Source organism: Chiroxiphia lanceolata, chromosome W, assembly GCF_009829145.1.
Source record: "Chiroxiphia lanceolata isolate bChiLan1 chromosome W, bChiLan1.pri, whole genome shotgun sequence".
Classification (NCBI taxonomy): Eukaryota; Metazoa; Chordata; class Aves; order Passeriformes; family Pipridae; genus Chiroxiphia; species Chiroxiphia lanceolata.
In genome coordinates, this window is record NC_045670.1 from 5,452,325 (window position 1) to 5,476,593 (window position 24,269).

The window sequence follows — 24,269 nt, forward strand, 5'->3', positions numbered from 1 at the left end:
ATATCTGCTGGAAGAACAGCACATCAGGACATAAGCAATCAAGGAGGTTCCTGGAGAGGCTCATTGGGAATATGAAGGTCAAAGACAGCCTTGGCTGCAGTGACCATGAGACAGCAGAGTTCAGGGGGGCAAAAAGCAAGATCACAACACTGGACTTCAGGAGAGTAGTCTTGGCCTCTTCAGGGATCTGCTAAGGAAAAACCTGGGCCCACTGCTGAATGGGGCAGGGGGCCTGGTCACACAAGACATGGAAAAAGGCTGAGGTACTGAATGCCGCCTTCAACTCAGTCTTTACTGACAAGACTGGCCTTCAGAAATCCCAAGTCTCAGAGACTGGAAAAAAGGCTGAAGCAAGAAAGATGTACTCTTGGTGGAAGAAGATCAGGTCAGGGAATACTTCACCAAACTGGATGTACATAAGATCACAGGCACTGATGGGATGTGCCCACGAGCACCGAGGGAGCTGGTTGATGTCATTGTGAGGCCACTCTCGATAATATCTGAATGATCGTGGCAATTGGGAGAGGTGCCTAAATACTGGAAGAAAGCAAATGTCACCCATATCTTAAAGAAAGGGGACCCAGGGAACTACAGGCCAGTCAGCCCTGTCTTGAGCCCTGGGGAAAGTGATGGAGCAGCTGATTCTGAAAACCACTTCCACGCAGGTGAAGGACAAGAAAAGTTACAAGGAGTGTAGTGGTTTGGACTTTGTTTTCCCCCAGAGGATAAGAAAAGTGGTAGACCCCAAGGGGTGGAAACCCCTGGAAGTTTTGAATTTCTGTCCAATGAGCGCTCCTGCAAAAAAATGTAAACATATCACAACCAGACCGGAAGAGAAGAGTTGTAGTTTGAGGGAGAAGAAGGTGGCCATGTTGTGAGCCACGAGGAAGGGGCTCTGAGCCCCACAGGGGGGGGCTTTGGCCCCCCAGCCCCAGTTGGAGCCTGTGGGGACCTGGAACAGCATAATGCTGGGCTAGGTGCCTATAGTTATGCTGGGAGATGTTTTCTCCATCGTGGGCAGTGGCCGTGGCAGTGGTCGGAGAAAGCAGCAGCCAGAACTGAACCAAAGAAGCAACAAAGACATGCAGCACCAGAGAAGGGACTCCTGGAAGGAGACCTGAGGGAAGGAGAGTCAGCAGCTGAGTTCTACAGAGTTCTTGGGGGTAAGAACTGATACCAGACCCCCCCAAAACTCCTTTGAGACCTCCTGGAAGGAGGAAGTTGATAGACTCTTACTTGAAAGAGCCTTGAAGTGCAACATGCACTGCAGAGAGGAGCTGAGAAGCTCGGACGTCCTGAGAGCTCAGCCAGGACAGTGTGGGAGGTTGGCCTTGAGGGCCCTCCCTTGCTGCAAGCTACAAAGAAGCTCGCAGCCTGAGACAGGGCACAGAGGCCCTGCAAGGAGCTTGAATCTCCTGGAGATACCAGACCGTCACGAAGACCCCCTGTGCTTCGTGATATGACGTGGTGAAGCGACCTTTGTCTGGGGTGAACGCAGCCCACGGAAGACCCCTTTGCCTGAATCAAGGGGCCGCGAGGGAGAGTTTGGATACCTCCCTCGTGAGTGCTGGCAGAGATCCAGCAACAGCTGCATGCATGAGAGAACCTGCTGCCTTAGAAGATGCTGCTGCTTAGTGACTGCTACTCTGAAGAAGCTGCTGCCCTGAGAGACTGGAAGGGATCTGTCCTTCTTTCCCTCCTGGACTTTTATTTGGAGGGGAGAAGAGATCTGATCCATTGTAAATACTTATGTCATGGTAGAGATAGTTGTAGTCATGTGTATAATGTATTGTAGTATTTATTTGTACAGTCATTGTAATATATTCCCTTTCCCCATTCTGAGTCTGGTTGTGTTTTGTCTGGAAAAACCCATCTCACATTGGGTTGAGATGTGGGAGGGGGATGGAGCTAGGGAATTGGATTTTGGGCTATCTCAAACCATGACAAGGAGTAATCAGCATGGATTCACCAAGCGGGAGTCTTGCTTGACCAACCTGATAACCTTCTATGATGAAATGTCTGGCTTGGTAGATGAGGGGAGAGCAGTAGATATTGTCTACCTGGACTTCAGGAAAGCTTTTGACATTATCTCTCATAAGTTCCTCATAGAGAAGTTGTTGATGTATGGGCAGGATGAGCAAACAGTGAGGTGGACTGAAAACTGGCTGAATGTCCAGGTCAAGAGGGTGGTGGTCAGCAGCACAAAGTCTAGTTGGAGGCCAGTATGTACCCCAGGGGTCAATACTGGGTCTAGTCCTGTTCAACATCTTCATTAAAGAACTGGACAATGAGGCAGAGTGTATCCTTAGCAAGTTTGCAGATGACACAAAACCAGGAGGAGCAGCTGATACACAAAAGGGTCATGCTGTCATCCAGAGGAACCTCAACAGGCTGAAGAAATGGGCTGACAGCAATCTCATGCAGTTCAATGAGGGGAAGTGCAAAATCCTGCACCCAAGGAAGAATAACCTCAGGCACTAGTTCACATACTGGAGGCTTACCGGTTGGAAAGTAGCTTTGCAGAACAGGACATGGTGGACACCAAGTTGAACATGAGCCAGAAATGTGCCCTTGCTGGAAAGAAGGCATCCTGGGCTGCGTTAGGAGGAATGTTGTCATGAGGTTGGGGGAGGTGATTCTTCCCCTCTACTCAGCACTGGTGAGGCCACACCTGGAGTCCAATGTCCAGTTTTGGGCTCCCCAGTACAGGAGAGACACAGACATACTGATGCAAGTCCAGGAAAGGACCATGAAGATGAAGGGACTGAAGCATCTTTCCTACGAGGAAAGGCTGAGAGAGCTGCAACTGTCTAGCCAAGAGAAGCTCAGAGGGGATCTCATCAATATATACAAATACCTGAAGGGAGGGTGCAAAGACAACAGAGTGGCTATTGTTAGTCCTGCCCAGTGACAGGACAAGGTGCAATGGGCAATATCCGAAACACAGGAGGTTCAGTCTGAACATGAGGAAACATTTTTTTTTTTACTGTGAGGGTGACTGAGCACTGGACACAGGTTGCCTAGAGAAGTTGTAGAGTCCAAACATGCCAAATAGTATTTCCCCTCAGTTTTCAACACAACACAAATTTATTCTTTGGTACGGAGTATGGCCTTCAAATAATTATTATAAAACTATGCACTTTCAGAAAAACATTGTTTTCTTATTAGCTACTCAAATAAACAAATGTTGTAGAACTCCGGACTTGCTACCTCTGACAAATTCATCTGAAGAAACTGTAACTACATTGAGACAAAACAGTTTTTCCTTTTATTCAAACCAGGTTTAATACTTCTCTACCCAGCTCTCTATCTTCTACTGTTTTTTCTCACTAATATGTTGTCTCAAGAGATACCAAAAGTTACTGTAACAATACATCTATCATGGGAAGGATTTTTGTTTTCAAAAGATTTCAAAGGATTTTCATTTCAACTTGATAATCACCGCTTGAAGAAACACCATATGAAAATATGAATTATGTTGGAATATACTGGAACTGCTTCTGCCATCTTAATGCAACACTAAGGTATATGGTGTCAACTTTAAGATTTTTATTCAAATACATAAACAACTAAACTATTTCACATATCACCGGTTTACTACTAAATTAAATATCATTCATTCCTTAACTTTGTAGGGATTTCCATAACACCATTTCAGACTGCCATCAACCTCTGGCAGTGAGCTTTGAAGATCGGGTAGAGAGTGCAGAGAAAATACCAAACACAACAGAGAGAATTGTACACTCTATTACCTAGCATCCTGCGCCTCCCACCTACCATTGTTACAGCATAAACATACTACTTCTATACTCAAATGAAAAAGCACACACTGAACAGACAGTCATTAAGTCAGTCTCATTCAGGATTGTGGGGCTAGCATTGCCTTGCACAGAATTTGTATGCCCTCTGCACAGCAAGGACAGAACTGGAACAGAGGTAGGATGTGTGATGATTGGTTAACATGTCCATGTAGTGCTTCCACAACTCAACAATTAAAGAGTTCAGTCCAATCAGGGAATTCTGAATTCCTTAAGCCCATCAGCTGGTCTGTGTCACTCATCCAAAGAAGCTGTGCCCTGCTTCCTGCCACCCTGCCCAATAACCATGGTTATGTAAGCCTTTGCACTCATGGATATTAAGTTTAGCCCAGTATTGCTGAATGATTGGATTTGCTGTTGTTCTGACCTGGATAATCGTACTACTGAATTACTGGATGTGTTGTAACAACAGAGATAATTGTACTACTGATCTATATTTATTACTGTACCTATATTTAGTAATAGCTTGTTTATCCCTAAAGCTATTGGGTCTAGCATCTGTTACTGTATCCTGAACCTATAACTTGGCAGTGCCACCTTAGGCCCTTACAAGGATCAAAGATAAATATCAATCATACTTTGGGACTTTGAGTACTTTAATTAGAAGAATCTCTTACACATTGACAACTTTCTCCCACTGCTACAAAATTAATCACATTAAAATGTATTCCCATTTTCCTGATGTACTTGGGAAAGAGGAAATGTATTAGGTGCTTGCTTAAATTAAAGTGACAGATCTTTGTTCAATTCTATCAAAACAGATGGTATGACTACAAAGTAAGTACACTTCCAAAATAAAACATCAGGACTGAAAGGATAAAACTTACTATCAACATGCAGCTTAACCAAGAATGGTAAAAAAAAAAGACTTTGTATTAAAATAGATGAATGAAAGAGAAAAAGGCTCCTGATTATTTTTAATTAGCCAACAAATTTTTTTTTGAGAAGTCACAAGAATTATAAGTTACAAAGAAAAAAACAGGTAAGTAAATGGAGGTATAAGTTTCTGAATCAATTTTTCAAAATCTATTTTGCTACTTAGATGTTTTTATATTGAAGTATCTGCAAGAGCAAATACTCAACTACACAGTTATGCTGGTCCTGCAAAGACTTCAATATCCCTTTTTGTCTTAATAAGCTAAGTAGCCTCATTGACCAACACAGAAAATCAGGGCCTTCGCAGTCATGCTTTTTGTCAGAAACTTTGTATCCTCTTTTATGAAAGTTAACCTTCATGCTATCATGAGTTACACTACTCTGACAGCAAAATCCACTTATAATTGTGAAAGTAGTAAGAATTACTTAGTATCAAATACATGATCATTCACCAAGAATTACCTCTCTAAAAAATATTTGAAAAAATCACAGCCTTACTTTCTGAGAAACATAATAACCAGTTCTAACAGAAAAAGCAGTGTGATCTTTCAGAGAGAACAGGATTCTGTATCTCTCTGACATAATATACAATATTGAAAAAGTAACTTCACCTTTATGTGCTTCTATTTGCCTCCTCAGTCTTTATCTAAACTGCCTGATTATATTTATGGAAGTGTACAACTTTAAGACTATTCAAATACTGTCTTCACAAAGCAAAGTCTTACTCTTTATTAACTTTCACATAAATTCAAGAAATTAAAAGAGGAAAGGATTAGTAGAAAGCCTGTCATGGTTAGAGATTATTAAAAAAAAAAAAACAAAAAAACAAAAAACAAACATTTAATATTACAGAAATTAACTCTCCAACACCGGAGTTATGAGAGATGGTAAAAATGAACCCAAATTCAGATGGGTTTTCAGATGAACTTTGACCTATACCTTGAACATATCTACCATCCTGTACCTTGAAACCCTGTTTTTCTCTATATTTACTATAACTTCAGGAATAACATATTTCTATATACCAACATAAGCAATTTAAGCCTTTGAAACTGTTTCATTTTGGGGAGAATAAGGTACCTACTTGAGGGCTGTTCCAATACAAGCTGTAGTGGTTTAACCTGGTAGGTAGATGATGATGATGATGAGCTAAACACCACACAGCCGCTCGCTAGCTCGCTCCTTCACTCCCTCCCCCCCCCCCGTTCCCCCTCAGTATTAAGCTAGAACATACAAAACAAGCGATGCACAATGCAGTTGCTCACCACCTGCCGACCGATGTCCAGCCAGTTCCTGAGCAGCGGCCCCCAGACAATTTTCCCCCTAGTTTATATACTGAGTATGATGCCATATGGTATGGAATATCCCTTTGGCCAGTTTGGGTCTGCTGTCCTGGCTATGTTTGCTCACAGCTTCTTGTGCCTCCCAGCCTACTCGCTGGTGGGATGATGTGAGAAGCTGAAGAGTCCTTGACTTACTGTAAACGCTGCTTAGAAACGACTAAAACAGTGTTATCAACCTTATTCTCATCCTAAATCCAAAATACAGCACTATACCAGCTACTGGGAAGAAAATTAACTCTATCCCAGTGAAACCAGGACACAAACCTTGCAACCTTTTTACGTAAATCTGCAGACTTCCTGGAATTAGTTCGTTGTTAAATCCAAAGGTTGTGTTTAGAGCATTCGCTCGTTACATGAACTCTATATAACATTACCTCATTTTTTTTTATTTCGCAAAATATAAACATAGAACTGCTCTGCCTCTAGCGCAAGATTCTTCATATAACTAGCATTGTAGGAATCCCGATTAATCTCATGGAAGGATAAATATAATAAAAAGATTAACGAATACTTACAGGTTTTCTTTTCATTTGTCTCTTCTTCCCAAACATAACCTAATTAAAAACTTCCACAGGAGTTTGACACGCACTTTCCACTGAAAAAGTGTGCGGGCCTGACGCCGCGCTGCCCGCTGCGACGCCCCCCCCCCCCCCCGCGGGGGAAGCGCACAGGGGTGGCGGACACCCCGCGGGGCACAGAAGCGCTGCTACTTACTGGTTTGTGGGGGGAGCGTTGAGCGGGATGGCCACCTCCTCCTCTTCATACTCAGGCCCATCCAACGAGTCGCCTTCGTCCATGGTCCCCAGCCCCACCACCAAGGAAGGTGGCGGCGGCGACGGAGAGGCGACAGTGCTGGGTTTGGGTGGGAGCAGCATCCCTCCAGACACCTCCGGCCCCTGTACAGTTGCTGACACGGCGCCTCTGGACACCAGAGGGGCAGGCCCCGAGCCTAGCGCCAGGAGCCCCAGCGCCGAGCACAAAGCCGGACCGCCGGCGCCCGGGCTGTCCCCGCCAGAGCGCAGCAGGAAGGGGCCCTGCGATCCCAGATCCTTGCCCTGGCATAAGGTGGGATAGTGCTCCGACTCAACTCCGCCAACGGCTCCCACCAGCCCGGCGGAGGTAACCGAGCCGCCCTCCTCAGCTTCGGCCGCCATCATGTTATACCTCGCTCCCTCCTACCTCCCCCCCCGCCGACCGCAGCACTCCGGGGAGGTGGCGACGACTTCCTCCTCCCCGCGACTCCGCCTGTAGGGAGCGGAGCTGGGCCAAGAAAATTTCTCCAGCAGAGACGAGCTCTGAACAATAGCCGTCTGGGCACCTAAGAGTAACTTCACAAGGCCCCAGCGCTGCGCCTCATCCCCCTGCGGCCGCGAGGGGAACAACTCCTGCAGAGACAGCTCCACGCTCTCACCCCACCCCTCCCCCAAGAGCCAGTGAGGGCGCGCGACTGCATGGGCGGGACAAAGAAGAAAAGAGGAAGGAAGCTAGCTAGCTAGCGACAGAGAAAAAAGCACCTGCGCGTTTAGTATCTCATTCTCATTTGCATTCTCATGAAGGGAGTGGGCAGCAGATCACGGAGGTGAGGTAGCTGGGAAAGAAGATGGGGGTAGGTTTCCTGCTCCCTCTCGAGGAGTGTAAGGGATACAGGGAGGGGAGGGAAGAATAGGGAGTCTTCCATTCCTGCCTCGGGGAAAACAAACAAACAAATAAAAAAAAAAAACCCACACCAAATAACGCCACAACAACCAAACAGGAAAAGGCGGATCTCCCCAGATCGTGCCAAAGTATATTCCTCTCCCGAGTTACAGCACTGAAGTTGAGGACAACTGTGCGAGTCTCTTGCACTATCAAAGCGTGAAGCAATAAATACACACGTAGGTCTGTAGGGAAAGCAGGGTGGTTCGCAGGTCATTCCAGTACTGATATCGGGGGTTAGAGATGTAATAAGAATTTTTGTAGTGGAATGTACCATAGAAACTACATATAGCTGAACCAAGTGATTTAAAGGGACTAACCAAGCAAAGGAACAAGGAAGGGAACTGAGGCAGGCAGCCAAGCAATACCAAGTTTCTCTATAACCAGGCATATTGTCTTAAAGAGGGTCATAAAGCAGTCACTTAGAACTTTAGGGGCTCGAGACAGGGAAGACCACTGAAGACACCTGATAAAGCCCCTCCGAGACCTTATAAGGATATGTATATGTGCTAATAGGTGTTGGGAAATGTCATGAATATGTAACAGGAATGCGGGGAACGAAAAATCAATAATCACGTAACGCTGGCATATAAGCTGTAACAAAGATACCTCTGTGTGCACTTTGGCAAATTGATTCCCAGGGCACCCGGTGTGCTGTGACTAGGCAACGCAACATAATAAAGAATTCTTGGCTTCAAAAACTCACAAATCGAGTCTTAGAGGTTTCTTTTAAGAGCCGATTTTAGGCAACAGTACGAGAAAACAAAAACAAACAAACAAACAAAAGCAGAAATTTGCTCAGTGCTATTTTGCTGCCTACAGGGAGACCAGGTCTAGTGAGACACCATAGCAGGGATGCTGCAAGGGGAGCAGATCTGGGCAGGGGGCAATGCCACGGGCTCTAGCCATTAGGGGCAGAGGAAGCAGGGGATCGAAAAGAAATCAGTTTTCATGTCCAGCCGCTGTATACATGGTGATGAAGGTCTCACTGGGTACTCATATGCTTATTCAGACGGTGCTGTGCTTCAAGCTGCAAGTAGGACCTTACTGGTGGGTTACTTTCTAGGTAAAATTGGGAAGTATTCTGACAGGATTTCGGCAGGGGTAGTTTTTCATGATGCTTTAGTACTTGGCTCCAGACTTTCTCAGCACAATGGAAGTTGCTATGCTTGTACAGCATTTTAAAAATACCTCATAACAGCCTAGATGCAAAAAACCCAGAATGATTCAAAAGATCTAGCATTAATTGACCACTTCTGGGCCTGTCTTCCATAGGATGACAGCACTGCTCAATGAAAAGGATTTTTGTATAGTGTAGGGTTTGACCTTGACTGGCTGCCAGATGTCCACCAAGCTGCTCTATTCACTCCCCATCCATCAAGATAAAAAGAAAACACAACAAAAACTTGTGGGTTGAGATAAGGACAGGGAGATCACTCAGCCATTACCTTTACGGGCAAAACAAACTTGATTGGGGGGAAATTAATTTAACTTATTGCCAATTAAACAGATAGTAGGATAATGAGAAATAAGAACAAATCTCATCCCTCCCTTCTTCCCAGGCTCAACTTCATTCCTGACTCCTCTACCTCTTCCCTCCTCCAAGTGGTGGAGGGAGATAGGGAATGGAGGGTGCGATCAATTCATCACGCGTTGTCTCTGCTGCTCCTTCCTTCTCATGCTCTTTTCCCTGCTCCACCGTGGGGTCCCTCCCATGGGAGACAGTCCTTCCCAAACTTCTCCAATGTGGGTCCTTCCCATAGGCTGCAGTCTGTCAGGAACAGACTGCTCCAGAGTGGGTCCCCCACAAGGCCACAGTTCCTGACAGAAAACATTCTCCAGCATGGGCTCCTTTCCACAAACTGCAGTTCCTGACAGGGGCATGCTCCAGCATGGACTCTCCATGGGCTGCTGCTTCCTTCAAGGCACATCCACCTGCTCTGGCATGGGGTTCTCCATGGGTTGCAGGTGGATATGGACCTCCATGGGCTGTAGCCTACCCCACCATGCTTTTCACCATAGGCTGCAGGGGAATCTCTGCTCCAGTGCCTCCTTCTTCACTGACTGAGGTGTCTGCAGAGCTGTTTCTCCACATATTTTCACTCCTCTCTCCCAGCTACTGTTGCACAGCAGTTTTTCCCCTTCTTAAATATATTATCGCAGAGACACTACCAACGTCGCTGACTGGCTCATCTTTGACCAGCAGCAGTTCCATTGTGTAGCCTGCTGGAACTTGCTCCATCTGACATGGAGACAGCTTCTGGTATCTTCTCACAGAATCACCCCTGCGCCGCCCCCCCTTACCAAAAGCTTGCCACATAAACCAAATGCATAGAGAAATACACTAAAAAAAAAGGCTCATTTCCTTATTTCCTTTGTAAATTATTACCAAAATTTACAAAGACCTGGTATTCCAGCATGTGGTGTGTTCACCCTGGCTGGATGCCAGGTACCCACCAAAGCCACTTTATCACTCCTCTTTACAAATGGTCAGGGGAGAGAAAATATATTGAAAGGTTCATGAATTGCGATAAGGACAGGGAGAGATCACTCACTGATTACTGTCACGGGCAAAACAGGCTCGACTTGGGGATATTAATTGAATTTATTACCAATTAGAATCAGAGCAAGATCATAGAGTCATAGAATCAGCTGGGTTGGAAGGGACCTCTGAGATCATCAAGTCCAACCCTTGATCCAACACCACCGTGGTTACCAGACCATGGCACTAAGTGCCACATCCAGTCTCATCTTAAAAACCTCCAGGGATGGAGAATCCACCACTTCCCTGGGCAACCCATTCCAATGCTTGATTACCCTCTCTGTAAAGAATTTCTTCCTAATATCTAACCTAAACCTCCCCTGACAGAGCTTAAGACCATGCCCTCTTGTCTTACTGATAGCAACCTGGGAGAAGAGACCAATCCCCACCTGGATACAAGCTTCTTTCAGGTAGTTGTAGAGAGTGATGAGGTCTCCCCTGAACCTCCTCTTCTCCAGGCTAAACAACCCCAGTTCCCTCAGCCTCTCCTCATAGGACTTGTGCTCGAGTCCCTTCACCAGCCTTGTTGCTCTTCTCTGGACCTGCTCCAGCACCTCAATATCCTTCCTGAACTGAGGGGTCCAGAACTGGACACAGTACTCAGGGTATGGCCTCATCAGCACTGAGTACAGGGGAAGAATAAGTTCCCTGGACCTGTTGGCCACACTGTTCCTGATACAGGCCAGGATGCCATTGGCCTTCTTGGCCACCTGGGCACACTGCTGGCTCATGTTCAGCTTCCTGTCAATCCAAACTCCCAGGTCCCTTTCTGCCTGGCTGCTCTCCAGCCACTCTGTGCCCAGCCTGTAGTGCTGCATGGGGTTGTTGTGACCTGGCACTTGGCCTTGTTGAACCTCATCTCGCTGGAATCAGCCCAACTCTCCAGTCTGTCCAGGTCCCTCTGTAGAGCCCTCCTGCCTTCCAGCTTATTGACACTCCCCCCCAGCTTGGTGTCATCTGCAAATTTGCTGATGGTGGACTCAAACCCCTCATCTAAATCACCAGTAAAGATATTAAATAGAACTTGGCCCAACACTGATCCCTGGGGGACACCACTAGTGACCTGCTGGATGCAGCACCGTTCACCACCACTCTCTGGGCCTGGCCCTCCAGCCAGTTCCTAACCCACCACAGAGTGCCCCTGTCCAAGTTGTGGGCTGCCAGCTTTTTCAGGAGACTGCTGTGGGAGATGGTGTCAAAGGTTTTGCTGAAGTCCAGGTAGACTACATCCACAGCCTTCCCCTCATCCACCAGTGTATCGGGGCGAAGTTGGGATGTTATTTTTTTGGTCTGTGTTTGGCCCTAGCCACCTGCGAAAAGTTTATGTTCTCCCCTGCCAAATCTGCTGATAAAGCAGTGAATTTGGCCTTGGAGAGAGAGCTTCTGTGTAAACTACTTTAATTGGTCTGTTGTGATTGGCCCATTGCTCTTCAAGGGCAGTTGGAGGACAAAGTGATGATGATGGTGCTGAAGGCCATCCCCCAGACTCAATTGATAAGACCCCCCCCAATTCACTGCGCCTGCGTCAGGGGATTTCCAAGGTGTTCACGCATGCACAGGAGGGGTGCACTTACATAACAGAAGGGATGGGATTGAGAGCCCCTGACGGGGCGGTGCTGGCCACACCTCCCCGGGGCAGGTGCTCTCAATAAACTTTATAAAGGCAGACTCGTGTCTGGAGAGGAGTTGTTGGCTCTTCACAATGGATCAAGATGTTTTTAGCGAGGACGTCTGCTGGACGTGGGAGCCTGCCACCCCTCCGGACCACGCACCTGCCGTAGAGAGACTTCATTACTGGTTAGGATGGGTAAGATTATCTTATAGGTGACACATGGGTGAGTATAGGGTGTCGAGTTATCTTACTTGGGTCTTTGTGAACTTTGTCCTCCTTGACCCTAATTCTTTTCCCTCAGGTGCCTGTTTTTATTCACCTTTTCCCTGTTTGCCACCTTTTTTCTAATAAATAGCTATTGTTTGCCAACTAGCAACGGTGTTTGGTTTATTCACGTACCAGGATCCCTCGAACCTGTTTTTCCCTTTGGTGTTCCACCTTTCCCTGTTACAACCAGGCAGGTCACCTGATCATCAAAGGAGATCAGGTTGGTCAGACAGGACCTGCCCTTCCTAAACCCGTGCTGGCTGGGTCAGATCCTGTAGGTGCTGTGTGATTGCACTTAGGATGATCTGCTCCATAACCTTGCCGGGCACTGAGGTCAGGCTGACGGGTCTGTAGTTTCCCGGGTCCTCCTTCCAGCCCTTTTTGTGGATGGGCATGACATTCGCCAACTTCCAATCATCTGGGACCTCTCCAGTGAGCCAGGACTGTTGGTAAATGATAGCGAGCAGCTTGTCAAGCTCTTCTGCCAGCTCCCTCATCACCCTTGGGTGGATCCCATCTGGTCCCATAGACCTGTGAGGATCCAAGTGGCTCAGCAGGTTCTTAACTGTTTCCTCCTGGATTACAGGGGTGAGGTGCTTGTTGTGGCATGAACCCCGCTGCTCACACCATGGAGTGTGAGAGCAAGATTAAGCTTTATTACAAAGGGCAGCAGTTTAAATACAGCGCTTAAAACGTGTCACATGATCTTTCAACCAATGACATTAAAGTATTTCAATGAGCATGCGTGAGAGTACCAAGGACTACAAGTCCCATAATACTTTGCAACATTCTTTCTGCTACAATTCCTCTTTCCTTATATAATTAACAAGTTGTAAAACAGTACACTTTTTAAACATTTTTTATCATAACCAATCTTATCTTAACCATTTATAAAAACCAGGGCCTATCGTGATAAGACCTTAAGACCTTTATTGAACTGTTGATAACTTTATTGATTCGCACAATATTCCAAGCAACCTTAAATTACCCAGGGTTTGTAGATATGTAAGACCTTTTATCTGAGGGTGATTTTTGTTTGATTGGGTAAAGGCATCATCTTTATTTGAAATGGAAATGTGTTAGGTTGTGGATGTTGTGTTTGCTTGTAATTACTGTGGTTGAGGTAGTGTTGTTGAATGAGTGTTTTAAAGTATCTTTGCCATCAAGTGTATTTGGGTTCACGCACATACATATTTTCACACAACTTTTCTCACTCGTCCTTTGGTGGCCACCGTTTCATTCTCTCCTCACACATGCATGTTTGAACCTTTTATTGTGTCTCCATTTAAATCATGGAGTTTTGGTTTTGTAGTGTTTGTTAGTTAGCGTGTTTTTTCTGGTTTTGTTTTATCATTTGTTGTTTCTTTGTGATTGTTCCTGTTTTGAAGAAGTGTTAATGTAGATTTACACATATAGGGAACAGACCCATATATCTCCTTCTCCCCTTTTTTATTGTTGTTATAGTATGTTTCTTACTGTGTGGTGTGTTTTTTACTATTATTAACCTTGTGAGTGAGTGCAGTATGTTGTGGAATGAAATATCTTCTGATTTGTGAGATATGTTTTAGCTTTTGTTGAATAATATACAGGATCATTGTTTGTGTTTATGGTTTTTGAAATTTCTAAAATTGCAAAACAATTAAGCTAGCATCTGATAATGTTTTTTGTCTTTTTCTAGTGTGTGTTGTTGCATTACTGTATTTGGAATGTGTGCGAATGGATGTGCATTATGTAAAAGATTTTGTGTGAGTAATAAGGAATTATATGGTGTGTATTTTTACAAGTAAATGAGGGTTAGTGAAATCTCAAAGGAAGGAGGCTTCAAGATGTGAAAGTAACTCTGTAGCATAGCATGAATCAGTTACAACATTCATAGGTTAATTACACAACAACTTAAATGTTATACAGATAGGAGTAGATTCTAAAACTTGTACAGAACCTTGGTCCAAGGTCTGTACCTTATTGTTCCATTGTCCTCTTTTGTTTGTCCCGATGCAGATGATTTCGGTGTCTCATTTATTTATTTCTTGTAGTTGTTCTTTACCTTTAAAAACAATCTTGGCAAACATGTTAAGCACAGTACAGTCAGTTTTAGATGAAAAATGGGCAGGAACAGATGTGAGGATCAGGTGAATCTGTAGTTTTTGAAGCAATAGTGGTGAGTCATTTTATGTTATAGTGTCTTTTACCTTAAAGTTGAAGGTTTAGGGATAATCTTTCATTGTGTAGTCTTCTCTATCACAGATTTGTTCCGTTGTTGGGTCTGTTGAACTTTTTCTGGAATGTTTTACAGTTCTATTTCTTAATAATATCAGTTAGAGCAACTATAATCAGTTTTAATTCAGTCTTTTGGGCAGTTGTGAGTTAGAAGGAGCTATTTTGCACTTTTGTTGACATTATGCACACTGTTCTGTGATAACAAAATATTTTGGGAATGTTTGAATGTATTAATTAACAAATATGGGGATGTTTAAGATTCTAAACTCGTTATTTGAATAACATTGTTACAATAATTGCATGTATGTGGATGTATTTGAGAATCTAATAACTTTAACAACTTCTAACAACTTTTATCTTTAACGATTCAAATAAAGCCACTGGGAAACTAATGAAAAAATGGGAAAAAACCTCTATAGTTCCAGTGTTATGGTTTTGTGGAGATAAACATTCTTAGTTAAAATGACACCGTTTTACATAGTGAAAGGCAATCGCAAAGGCTTTTAGACAACAAAAAGAATTTTTCTCCCTCACAGTGGTGTGAGCGAACAGTTGATAAAGTTACAGTTCGTTATGTTTTGCTTTCTTTCTCCCATATTATGTAGGAAGGGAGATTCTGAGCGAGGGATGAGAGGGGTTTGTTTACTGTCCCCCTCACCAAAAAGCAAACCACCTGTTTGTCTAGTCAAAAAGTTAGTAGGAAAGTTTTTATAGGAACACGGATAGGGTAGGAGATGATAAAATCTAACTCCACCCAGTTGCTAAGCAGTAAATTATTGTTATTATGTTTAAGGGGTAACATATTATCTCTTTCTTTGCAAAGGCAATTATACAAGAAGTGATTTTTACCTTTTTCTTTAATCAGAAAGTTGTAAAATCTTGGTTTTCGAAAACTCTAATTCTTTCCCACTCTGAGACGGGCAAAAAGTATGAAAATCCATCTTTCTTTAGTTTTGAGAGACTGATAGATTAGTGAAAGGCTTTTTGCTAATAGGGGGGCTGTGTTTATATGGTTCTCTAGAAGTGTATGTAAATGCCTCAGCTCTGCCCTAAGGAAAGGCCGCTGTTTCACTGATTTAGGGCTATCTGTTTCTTGGGTTGCTTGTGGATTTAGCTGCAATAGAGTTGCTTTTAGGAAGAATCTGTTGTTAATTGACTCTCCCCTTGACTGAAGCAACCCTGCTCTACAAAATGAGTGATTTCAGTGGGTCTAATGGAAACAGAGTTAATGTCTGGGTGTTCGGAGGCTATGATTGCTTTGCTTCAGGGATGTCAGTTTAGGATGATACCTTAAGCCCCTAATGGTTTTTATTTTTCTAATACTTGTAAGTTTTATAAGTAGTGGAAGTAGATTCTAAAAGCAGTATCCCTCACTCCCTCCCTTTTCCCTTTCCCTCTAGCACCCTTGTTTACACATTCCTTAACCCTCTTACCCCATTTTATGCTCCCTATATCACTCATAGCCCCAAATCCAGTAGAAATGTTTAGTCTTTTGTCAAGGCAAGGCCTAGACTGTTGGCAGAACAGCATATCAGGGCCTAAACCACAGAACATGGTCAAAAACTGGGTAACTGTGTACCCTTTGTGCTCTGATGAAGATGAAGATGGGATGAACAGAGGGTCCCAAAACCCCCAGACCCATTTCTCAGGGGGTGGACCCCTGGGCGGTCCAGAGTAAAGGCCACAGGGTGGACACATTTGGGATTGGATGGATGGTACTATAAAATGTAACCTCTCGGGCACAGGGACGCACGTCTTGTAACATCTTTAACCTTGGCAAAATAAACCCTTTCTTATCTCACCCCTAATTAACTGCTCCAGGAGATTTTTTCAGCACCATAAATCCCACGGCAACAAGGAATACTTGTTAAAAAGGTTTGGGTGTTTTTTAAGGGCCATTGTGAGGCAGATATGATTGTTACGTCTGTTCTGCTCTTAAAAATGTTTGATATTTCGGTCTTTACCTCCCGTTCTAACTGTTTAATTTGGGTAAAGGCCAATTTATGTGTGTTTGTGTCCCGAACGGGCTTAGAGGTGTGTATTTTTATTTGTGTCATTTGTTACAACCCAGTAGGGCATCTTTGGGCTTGTATTACATGAGGGACCTGTTTGCTTTGCTTTATCAAGGCTTTTGCAGTAACTGTGTGCCGGAACCCCAGCAGCGGCTGCGCATGCAGCACGGACCCCTTTTGCTGCATAACCGGCGGTGCCGGGCAATCAGGGAGGGGTTTTAGCAACTCCCAACGCCTGTCACACCCAAAGAAGACAGTGTTCTATATTTATTCTCAGCTACTTCATGCATATTCATTATACATAAGCATAAACATTACACATTGTTATGTCAGGAATTCAACAGAAGTTTTTCTTAGACAAGCATCAATATATTGTTAAGTCAGACATTCAAAAGATGTTTTTCTTGAACAGGAATGTTATCTACATGCAAACATCAATAATATATTGTCAAGTCAGACATTCAACAGATGTTAACTTGTTATCTATACAAAGTTATAAATTTTTAAGAAAGGTGTCATTATCTAGTTAACTAAATGAAGTCCCTTCACTATAAATCTTATACAAGCTAAAAGGGAGGTAACTTGTTTTATGTCTTTATAGGGGTCCAATTAAGTTTTACGATTTGTTTTTCTTTTCTCTCTCCAGGTTATATTGACATTACACTGTTTTCTTTTTAATTAGCTCGAATCATTCTCTTAGTTTATTACAATCCCTCCTCTCTTTCTATAAAATTATTGCTTTGAGTCTTTTACTCTATTCTGGACAATATTAATTTGACATTTTCTTCATCCCGGGAAGGTGAAGTTCTGGTGACTAATAGTACTTTGGCACTTTGAACCGTTTTTGGATCTATCGGCATTGTTGACATTTGCATTCCTTGTATGACAGAAACTATTAATCTAATGAAGCAAGGGATTAAACATGGTAAAAATATTATACTGGTTAAAGCACATAATAAAAAGAATCCTACTTTCTTCCACCAAGCTGTTCCTAACAAGTTATCCCACCACTGCCTGTTGAACATGGAATTCCATTTTTGTACGGGTATGTGAGTCAGTTTTCTAATATCCTTTGGGATGTCCATAACTGCCTGTCTCTTATCATCAATTTGTAAGCAACAATCTGAGGTATTGAATTTACCACACACACCTCCTTCTTCAGTCTGAAGAGACTGGAATGTTTGCTAAAGAGGATGAGTTATGAGATAGACCAAACTTCTCTCTCACAGCAATTGTAAATTCAAAATTAAGGGGCTTTAATCGAGGAAGTGTGGAAAAACAGAAGAAATAACAACCCTTTATTAAAAGATATATGTATGTTGGCAAAAACAGTAACAGAACACGCAAAAAAACTAGACAGTAGTTCTAGAAAAAAAAAGAATTAAAAAAAAGTCTGAATGAATACTTCTCTGTCCTTTAGCACAGTCCTAATCATGGCCTGCAGGGGGCGCTGTTGGAGTGCTGGAGGTGTAGGGCCTGCAGTTCTCTGTCTTGACCTGCAAGGGGCGCTGTTGGATCACTGGAGGTGTAGGGTCTGCAGTTCTCTGTGATGGTCAGCATGGGGCGCTGTTGGGCTCTGGCAGTCACCACACGGGAAGGGGGTCTGGGGGGTGGTCTCGGATAGCGGGAGAAGCTGAAAAGAAAAAAAAAATGGGGGACCCTTCCCCCCAGGGGAAGAAAAGGGGAAGGGAAGCAGTTCACTCCCATGGGACTCACTGTTGTCTCAGATGATGGTGTTCCAAGGCTCTCCCCTTCTCTCCCAGTGAGCACAGACCTCTCCAATGAAAAATCCCAGTAGGTCCCGGCTGGAGTCACGAGGCAGTGGCAGCACAAAGCCAGTGGTCAGGCCTCACCAGGACAAAAGAATCAGAAAGACTGGCTCCCAGGCTTTTCCTCCAGAAATGCCCAGACACAGTCCCTGTCTCTGTCCCGGCAAGAGAACTTAACTGTCTGACCCCTCCTCCCTTAAGAGCGGTGAGCTACCCTAAATCTCAAACTCCTTCCCCCCCTCACTCCAACCTTCGAATGGACCATTAGCTAGGAATGCATCTCAACTGGCTATACGTTTTGTAAAGCTAATAACCTCCCCTTCCCCCTTCCCATTCCAACTCCGTTTTTCTTACAATGAAGCAGAGAAAGAAAAATTCACCTCTCAGATTTATAACCTATAACATTATCCACCCCTAATTTTTCTTTCCCATGCTTTCACACTTTATCAGATTAAGTCTTTGAACTTCATACGGACATGCATTATTCTAACTATGTACACATCTACTAATAGGTATATACAAATGCAGATACAGATGCAGAGTTACATACAGATGCAAATATACAGTTACAGCCAGTTCACCTGAAAATAAGGTCTCCTTGAGGTATACACCGGGTTTCTCCATCTTTCTGCATCACCCACCAGGTGCAACTGGGCCCTGGGCAAAAACAATCCCACAAATGGGTTTGCTTTTGCTCGAGGCTGGGTTAATCCAAACCTTTTTCCCTAACATACCCCTCATGTGAAACACCGGGACCTTGTCTCCATCCACGGTGTGAAGGGACTCTGATTGGGCAGGGCCGGCTCAGTTGATGGAACCTCTGGTGTTGACTAACCATGTAGCCTTTGCTAGATGCTGATCCCAGTGCTTGCATGTCCCTCCACCCGACGCCTTCAGGGTAGTTTTCAACAGTCCATTCTGCCATTCAACTTTCCCCGCAGCTACTGCATGGTTTGGGATGTGATACACCCACTTGATGCCATGCTCCTTCACCCAGGTGGCAACTAAACTGTTCCTGAAATGAGTTCCATTATCTGACTTGGTGCGCTCTGGGGTGCCATGTTGCCACAGGACTTGCTTTTCAAGGTCCAGGATGGTATTTCGGGCAGTGGTGTGGGGCACCGGATGCATCTCCAGCCATCCAGTGGTGGTTTCTACTATGGTGAGCACATAGTGCTTACCTTGGCAGGTTCGTGGCAGTGTGATGTAATCAACTTACCAGGCCTCCCCATATCTATACTTACTCTAACGTCCACCATACCATAGGGGCTTCAGTCTCTTAGCCTGTTTAATGGTAGCCCAGGTCTCACAGTCATGGATAATCTGGGGAAAAAATGTCCTTGGTTAAGTCCACCCCTCGGTCTCATGCCCATCTATGGGTGGCATCTCTGCCCTGATGGCCTGAGGCATCATTGGCCCACCATGCTAGGAACAACTCTCCTTTGTGCTGCCAGTCCAGATCCACCTGTGACACCTTGACTTGTGCAACTCGATCTGCCTGTTCATTGTTGCGATGCTCTTCATTGGCTCGGCCTTTGCGCACACGGGCATCTACGTGACAGACTCTCACAATCAACTTCTCTACCTGGGTAGCAATGTCTTGCCACGTGTCAGCGGCCCAGATGGGTTTCCCCCTGCATTTCCAATTGACCTTCTTCCATCTGTCCAACCATCCCCACAGAGCGTTGGCTACCATCCATGAGTCAGTGTAGATGTAAAGCTTTGACCACTTCTCCTGTTCAGCAATGTCCAATGCCAACTGGACAGCTTTGAGCTCTGTGAATTGACTCAATTCACCTTCCCCTTCAGTAGCTTCTGCAACTTGTCGGGTGGGGTTCCATACAGCTGCTTTCCATTTACGTTTCATTCCTACAAGGCGACAGGAACCGTCAGTGAAGAGGGCATAGCGTGTTTCTTCTGGTAGTTTGTCGTATTCTGGGGCTTCCTCAGCCCGTACCACCTGCTCTTCTTCTTCTTCATCTGCTAGACCAAAACTCTCACCTTCCGACCAGTTTGCGATGACTTCTAGGATCCCAGGACGATTCAGATTTCCAGTGCGGGCATGCTGCATGAGCAGAGTGATCCACTTACTCCATGTAGCATCAGTGGCATGATGTGTACAGGGCACCTTTCCCTTAAACATCCAGTTCAGCACTGGTAGTCGAGGTGCCAAGAGGAGCTGTTCTTCTGTGCCAATCACCTCTGAGGCAGCTTGTACTCCATAAGCTGCTAGGATCTCCTTCTCTGTTGGGATGTAGTTGGCTTCAGATCCTCTGTAGCTTCAACTCCAGAACCCAAGTGGACGGCCTCGGGTCTTGCCAGGCACCTTTTGCCAGAGGCTCCAGGAGAGACCTTTATTCCCAGCTGCAGAGTAGAGTACATTTTTCACATCTGTTCCCGTCCTGACTGGCCCAAGGGCTACAGCATGTGCAATCTCCTGTTCAGGGCCCCACTGGAAATCATTCCTCTTGCGGGTTACCAGATAGAGAGGACTTACGATTTGGCTGTACTCCGGGATATGCATCCTCCAGAAACCTATGGCACCCAGAAAAGTTTGCGTTTCCTTCTTGCTGGTCGGTGGGACCATTGTTGTGATCTTATCAATGACTTATGTTGGGATCTGACGACGTCCATCTTGCCATTTCACCCCCAGGAACTGGATCTCTCGGGCAGATCCCTTGACCTTACTCTTCTTTATGGCAAACCTGGCTCCCAGGAGGATCTGGATGATTTTCTCTCCTTTCTCAGAAACCTCCTCTGCTGTGTCCTCCCATATGATGATGTCATCAGTGCACTGCAGGTGTTCTGGAGCCTCACCCTTCTCTAGTGTGGTCTGGATCAGTCCGTGGGACTGTGTTTCCACCCCTGGGGCAGTCGGTTCCAAGTGTACTGCACGCCCCTCCAGGTGAAAGCGAACTGTGACCTACACTCTACTGCTAAGGGAATGGAGAAGAATGCGTTCGCGATGTCAATAGTGGCTGTCTTGGACTCCAGCTCATACTGGAGCTCCAACATGTCTGGAACAGCAGCACTCAGCAGTGGGGTGGCTTCATTCAGGTCACGATAGTCCACAGTCAATCTCCATTCTCCGTTAGACTTACGCACGGGCCAGATGGGACTGTTGAAGGGTGAATGGGTCTTGCTGATCACCCCTTGGCTCTCCAGATCACGGATCATCTTATGGATGGGGATCACAGAGTCTCGGTTCGTCCGGTACTGCTGGCGATGCACTATTGTGGTGGCAATTGGCGTTTGCTGTTCCCTTCAACAACCCCACGGCAGAAGGGCTCTCCAAGAGACCAGGTAATGAGTTAAACTGTTTAACCGCCTCTGTTTCCACAACAGCTATTCCAAAAGCCCATCTATGCCCCTTGGGGTCCCTGAAGTACCCGTTCTTGAGATAGTCAATGCCCAGGATACATGGGGCATTTGGACCAGTCACAATGGGGTGTTTCTGCCAGTCTTTCCCGGTCAAGCTCACCTCAGCTTCCACCATGATCAACTCTTGAGACCCTCCAGTCACCCCAGAAATGGAAATAGTCTCTGGTCCCACATGTCCTGAGGGCATTAACGTACACTGAGCACCAGTATCAACTAAAGCCTGGTATTTTTGTGAGTCTGACGTGCCAGGCCATCTGATCCACACAGTCCAATAGACATGGTTGTCCCGTGCCTCTACCTGACTAGAGGCAGGGCCCCTCTAACATTGGTCTTCATCCTGCCAGTCACCGTTTTCCTCTTGTGAATACCGTCGGGAGGTACCCTCTAGCGGGTCAGATCCCTGCCCGCAGGATACTGGTACGGCACTCACTTTCACAGACTTCCCTTTTTCTTTCTCTTTCAACTCTTGTACTCGGACTGCTAGGGCCTGGGTAGGTTTCCTGTCCCACCGTCTCATGTCTTCTCCATGGTCAGTTAGGAAGTACCACAACTCAGTTCGTGAGGTCTGTCCGCTCTCTCTAACTGGGGGGTGTCTGGTTCTCACTGGGGCCATATGGAAATTGTTTCCCTCAGTTCTCTCTTTCAACCCTGTAGTTAATTCCTTGAACTCCTTAATCATTGTCTCTACAGTGGAGATGCAGACCTGTAGTGGTCCTTCGATCATACTGTCGTACAACCAAAGTTTATTTATTATAGACATCACTGGCTCTCGCTTCTCCCCAACCTGCAATGATGTCAGGTAACCTTTATGTGTGGATGACCCCATACGTGTGAAGCTCCACCACATCTGTGGTGTACACTTAACCTTGTCAGGATCATTGGTGGGTTGCCCATCCCCTCCAAATAATACTTCCAGCAGTGCCATTTCCCTCAGACATAGGATCCCTTCTTCTATGGTCTTCCAACCCGTGGTATAATGATCTGCCTGCAAGGAATCTCTGTAAATGAACCTCTCCCTCACACTGTCCAAAAACCATGCCCAGAGGGACAGGGACTTCAATTCCCTCACAAACGCCTCCTCAATACCCACATCCTGGGCAATAGACCTCAAGAACCTTGCTTCATTGCCATCAAGGTTTATGGCATCACCTGTAGAGTCCCAAACTCGGATCATCCAGGACAGAACGGGCTCATCCAACACGGCCTCTCTCCCTCACAGCTTTCATTATTTTTGTAGGGTTCAAGAGTTGTTCAAGGGTGAACTTCCATGTTATGGGAGCTGAGCAATTTTCTAAGAATTTACCCATGTCCTCCCATAATCCATGCCACTTGAGGTTTTCTCTCCCTGGGGCAGGCTCTTGGATGCCTTCTCGGTAATTCTTGGCCTTGGCTTTGTGTATTAGGTATACTGTAATGGCACAAACTAGGATAGAAAGCCCAACAAGTAAAACGTCTCTGACATCTAAAGAGGATTTAAACTTCCCAGAGACCATTTTATTGTATCCAAAAGGAAACAGAATAAAGGGTTGGGCGAATACATTCCCTTCTGTTTCTCCGTAGGAATGGGTACTATTATCCTTAAAACCCCAGAGGAAACAGCTTAGGCTAGAACAGTAGTGCATCCTTGAGGACATATTCCGGATGAAAATCACAGGTACTGAGTTTGCCGTATCATAAACCCAATGCACAAACTCAAAGGTACTTATCGCAATGAGAGTACTACTATCTGAACTGAAACACATTGACAGGTGGGACAGATACCTTGGCATGGTTATATGCCAGAGGAAAACAACAACCCCTAACATCATGGTGCCTACTGGTTCAAAACGCATGTCAATCACAACAAGGGGTTCAAAACATGTGTAACTCACACAAAAGGTAGTTATTCTTTTTCCACCTTTCCTCTTTCCAGGCCCCACATTAGGTGCCAAAAATGTCTCAGACTGAAGGGACTGGAATGTTTGCTAAAGAGGATGAGTTATGAGATAGACCAAACTTCTCTCTCTCAGCAATTGTAAATTCAAAATTAAGGGGCTTTAATCGAGGAAGTGTGGAAAAAACCCAGAAGAAATAACAACCCTTTATTAAAAGATATATGTATGTTGGCAAAAACAGTAACAGAACACAAAAAAAAACACTAGACAGTAGTCCTGTACCCAAAAGTCCCCTTCAAACCAAAGGAAAAAAAACCAACAAAAAAAAAGTCTGAATGAATACTTCTCTGTCCTTTAGCGCAGTCCTAATCGTGGCCTGCAGGGGGCACTGTTGGATCACTGGAGGTGTAGAGCCTGCAGTTCTCTGTGGTGGTCTGCAGGGGGCGCTTTTGGGCTCTGGCGGTCACCATGCGAGGAGGGGGTCTGGGGGGTGGTCTCAGATCACAGGAGAAACCAAAAGGAAAACAGAGATCCTTCCCCCAATGGGAGAAGGGCAGAAGGAAAAAAACAGTCCACCCCCAACGGGACTCACTGTTGTTCTGAGATGACAGTGTTCCAAGACTCTCCCCTTCTCTCCCAGCAAGTACAGACCTCTCTGATGAAAAACTCAGTAGATCCCAACTGGAGTCAAGAGGCAGTGGCGGTGCAAGGCCGGTGGTCAGGCCTCACCAGGATGAAAGAACCAGAAAGACTGGTTCCCAGGCTTTTCCTCCAGAAATCCCCAGACACAGTCCGTCTCTGTCTCGGCAAGAGAACTTAGCCGTCCTAAGAGCGGTCAGCTACCCCCAAAATCTCAAACTCCT

General features: G+C 45.2%; 1 protein-coding gene across 1 annotated transcript in view; it reads right to left on the reverse strand.

Moving 5' to 3' along the window:
- Window positions 1-7,194, reverse strand: part of LOC116779990 (ras GTPase-activating protein 1-like) — a 95,215-nt gene extending 88,021 nt beyond the window's left edge. Inside the window, exon 1 of the mRNA XM_032674495.1 lies at window positions 6,752-7,194. Within this exon, the coding sequence (XP_032530386.1) occupies window positions 6,752-7,194 (443 nt within the window). The remainder of the gene's footprint in view (window positions 1-6,751) is intronic.
- Between the last annotated feature and the right edge of the window lie 17,075 nt (window positions 7,195-24,269).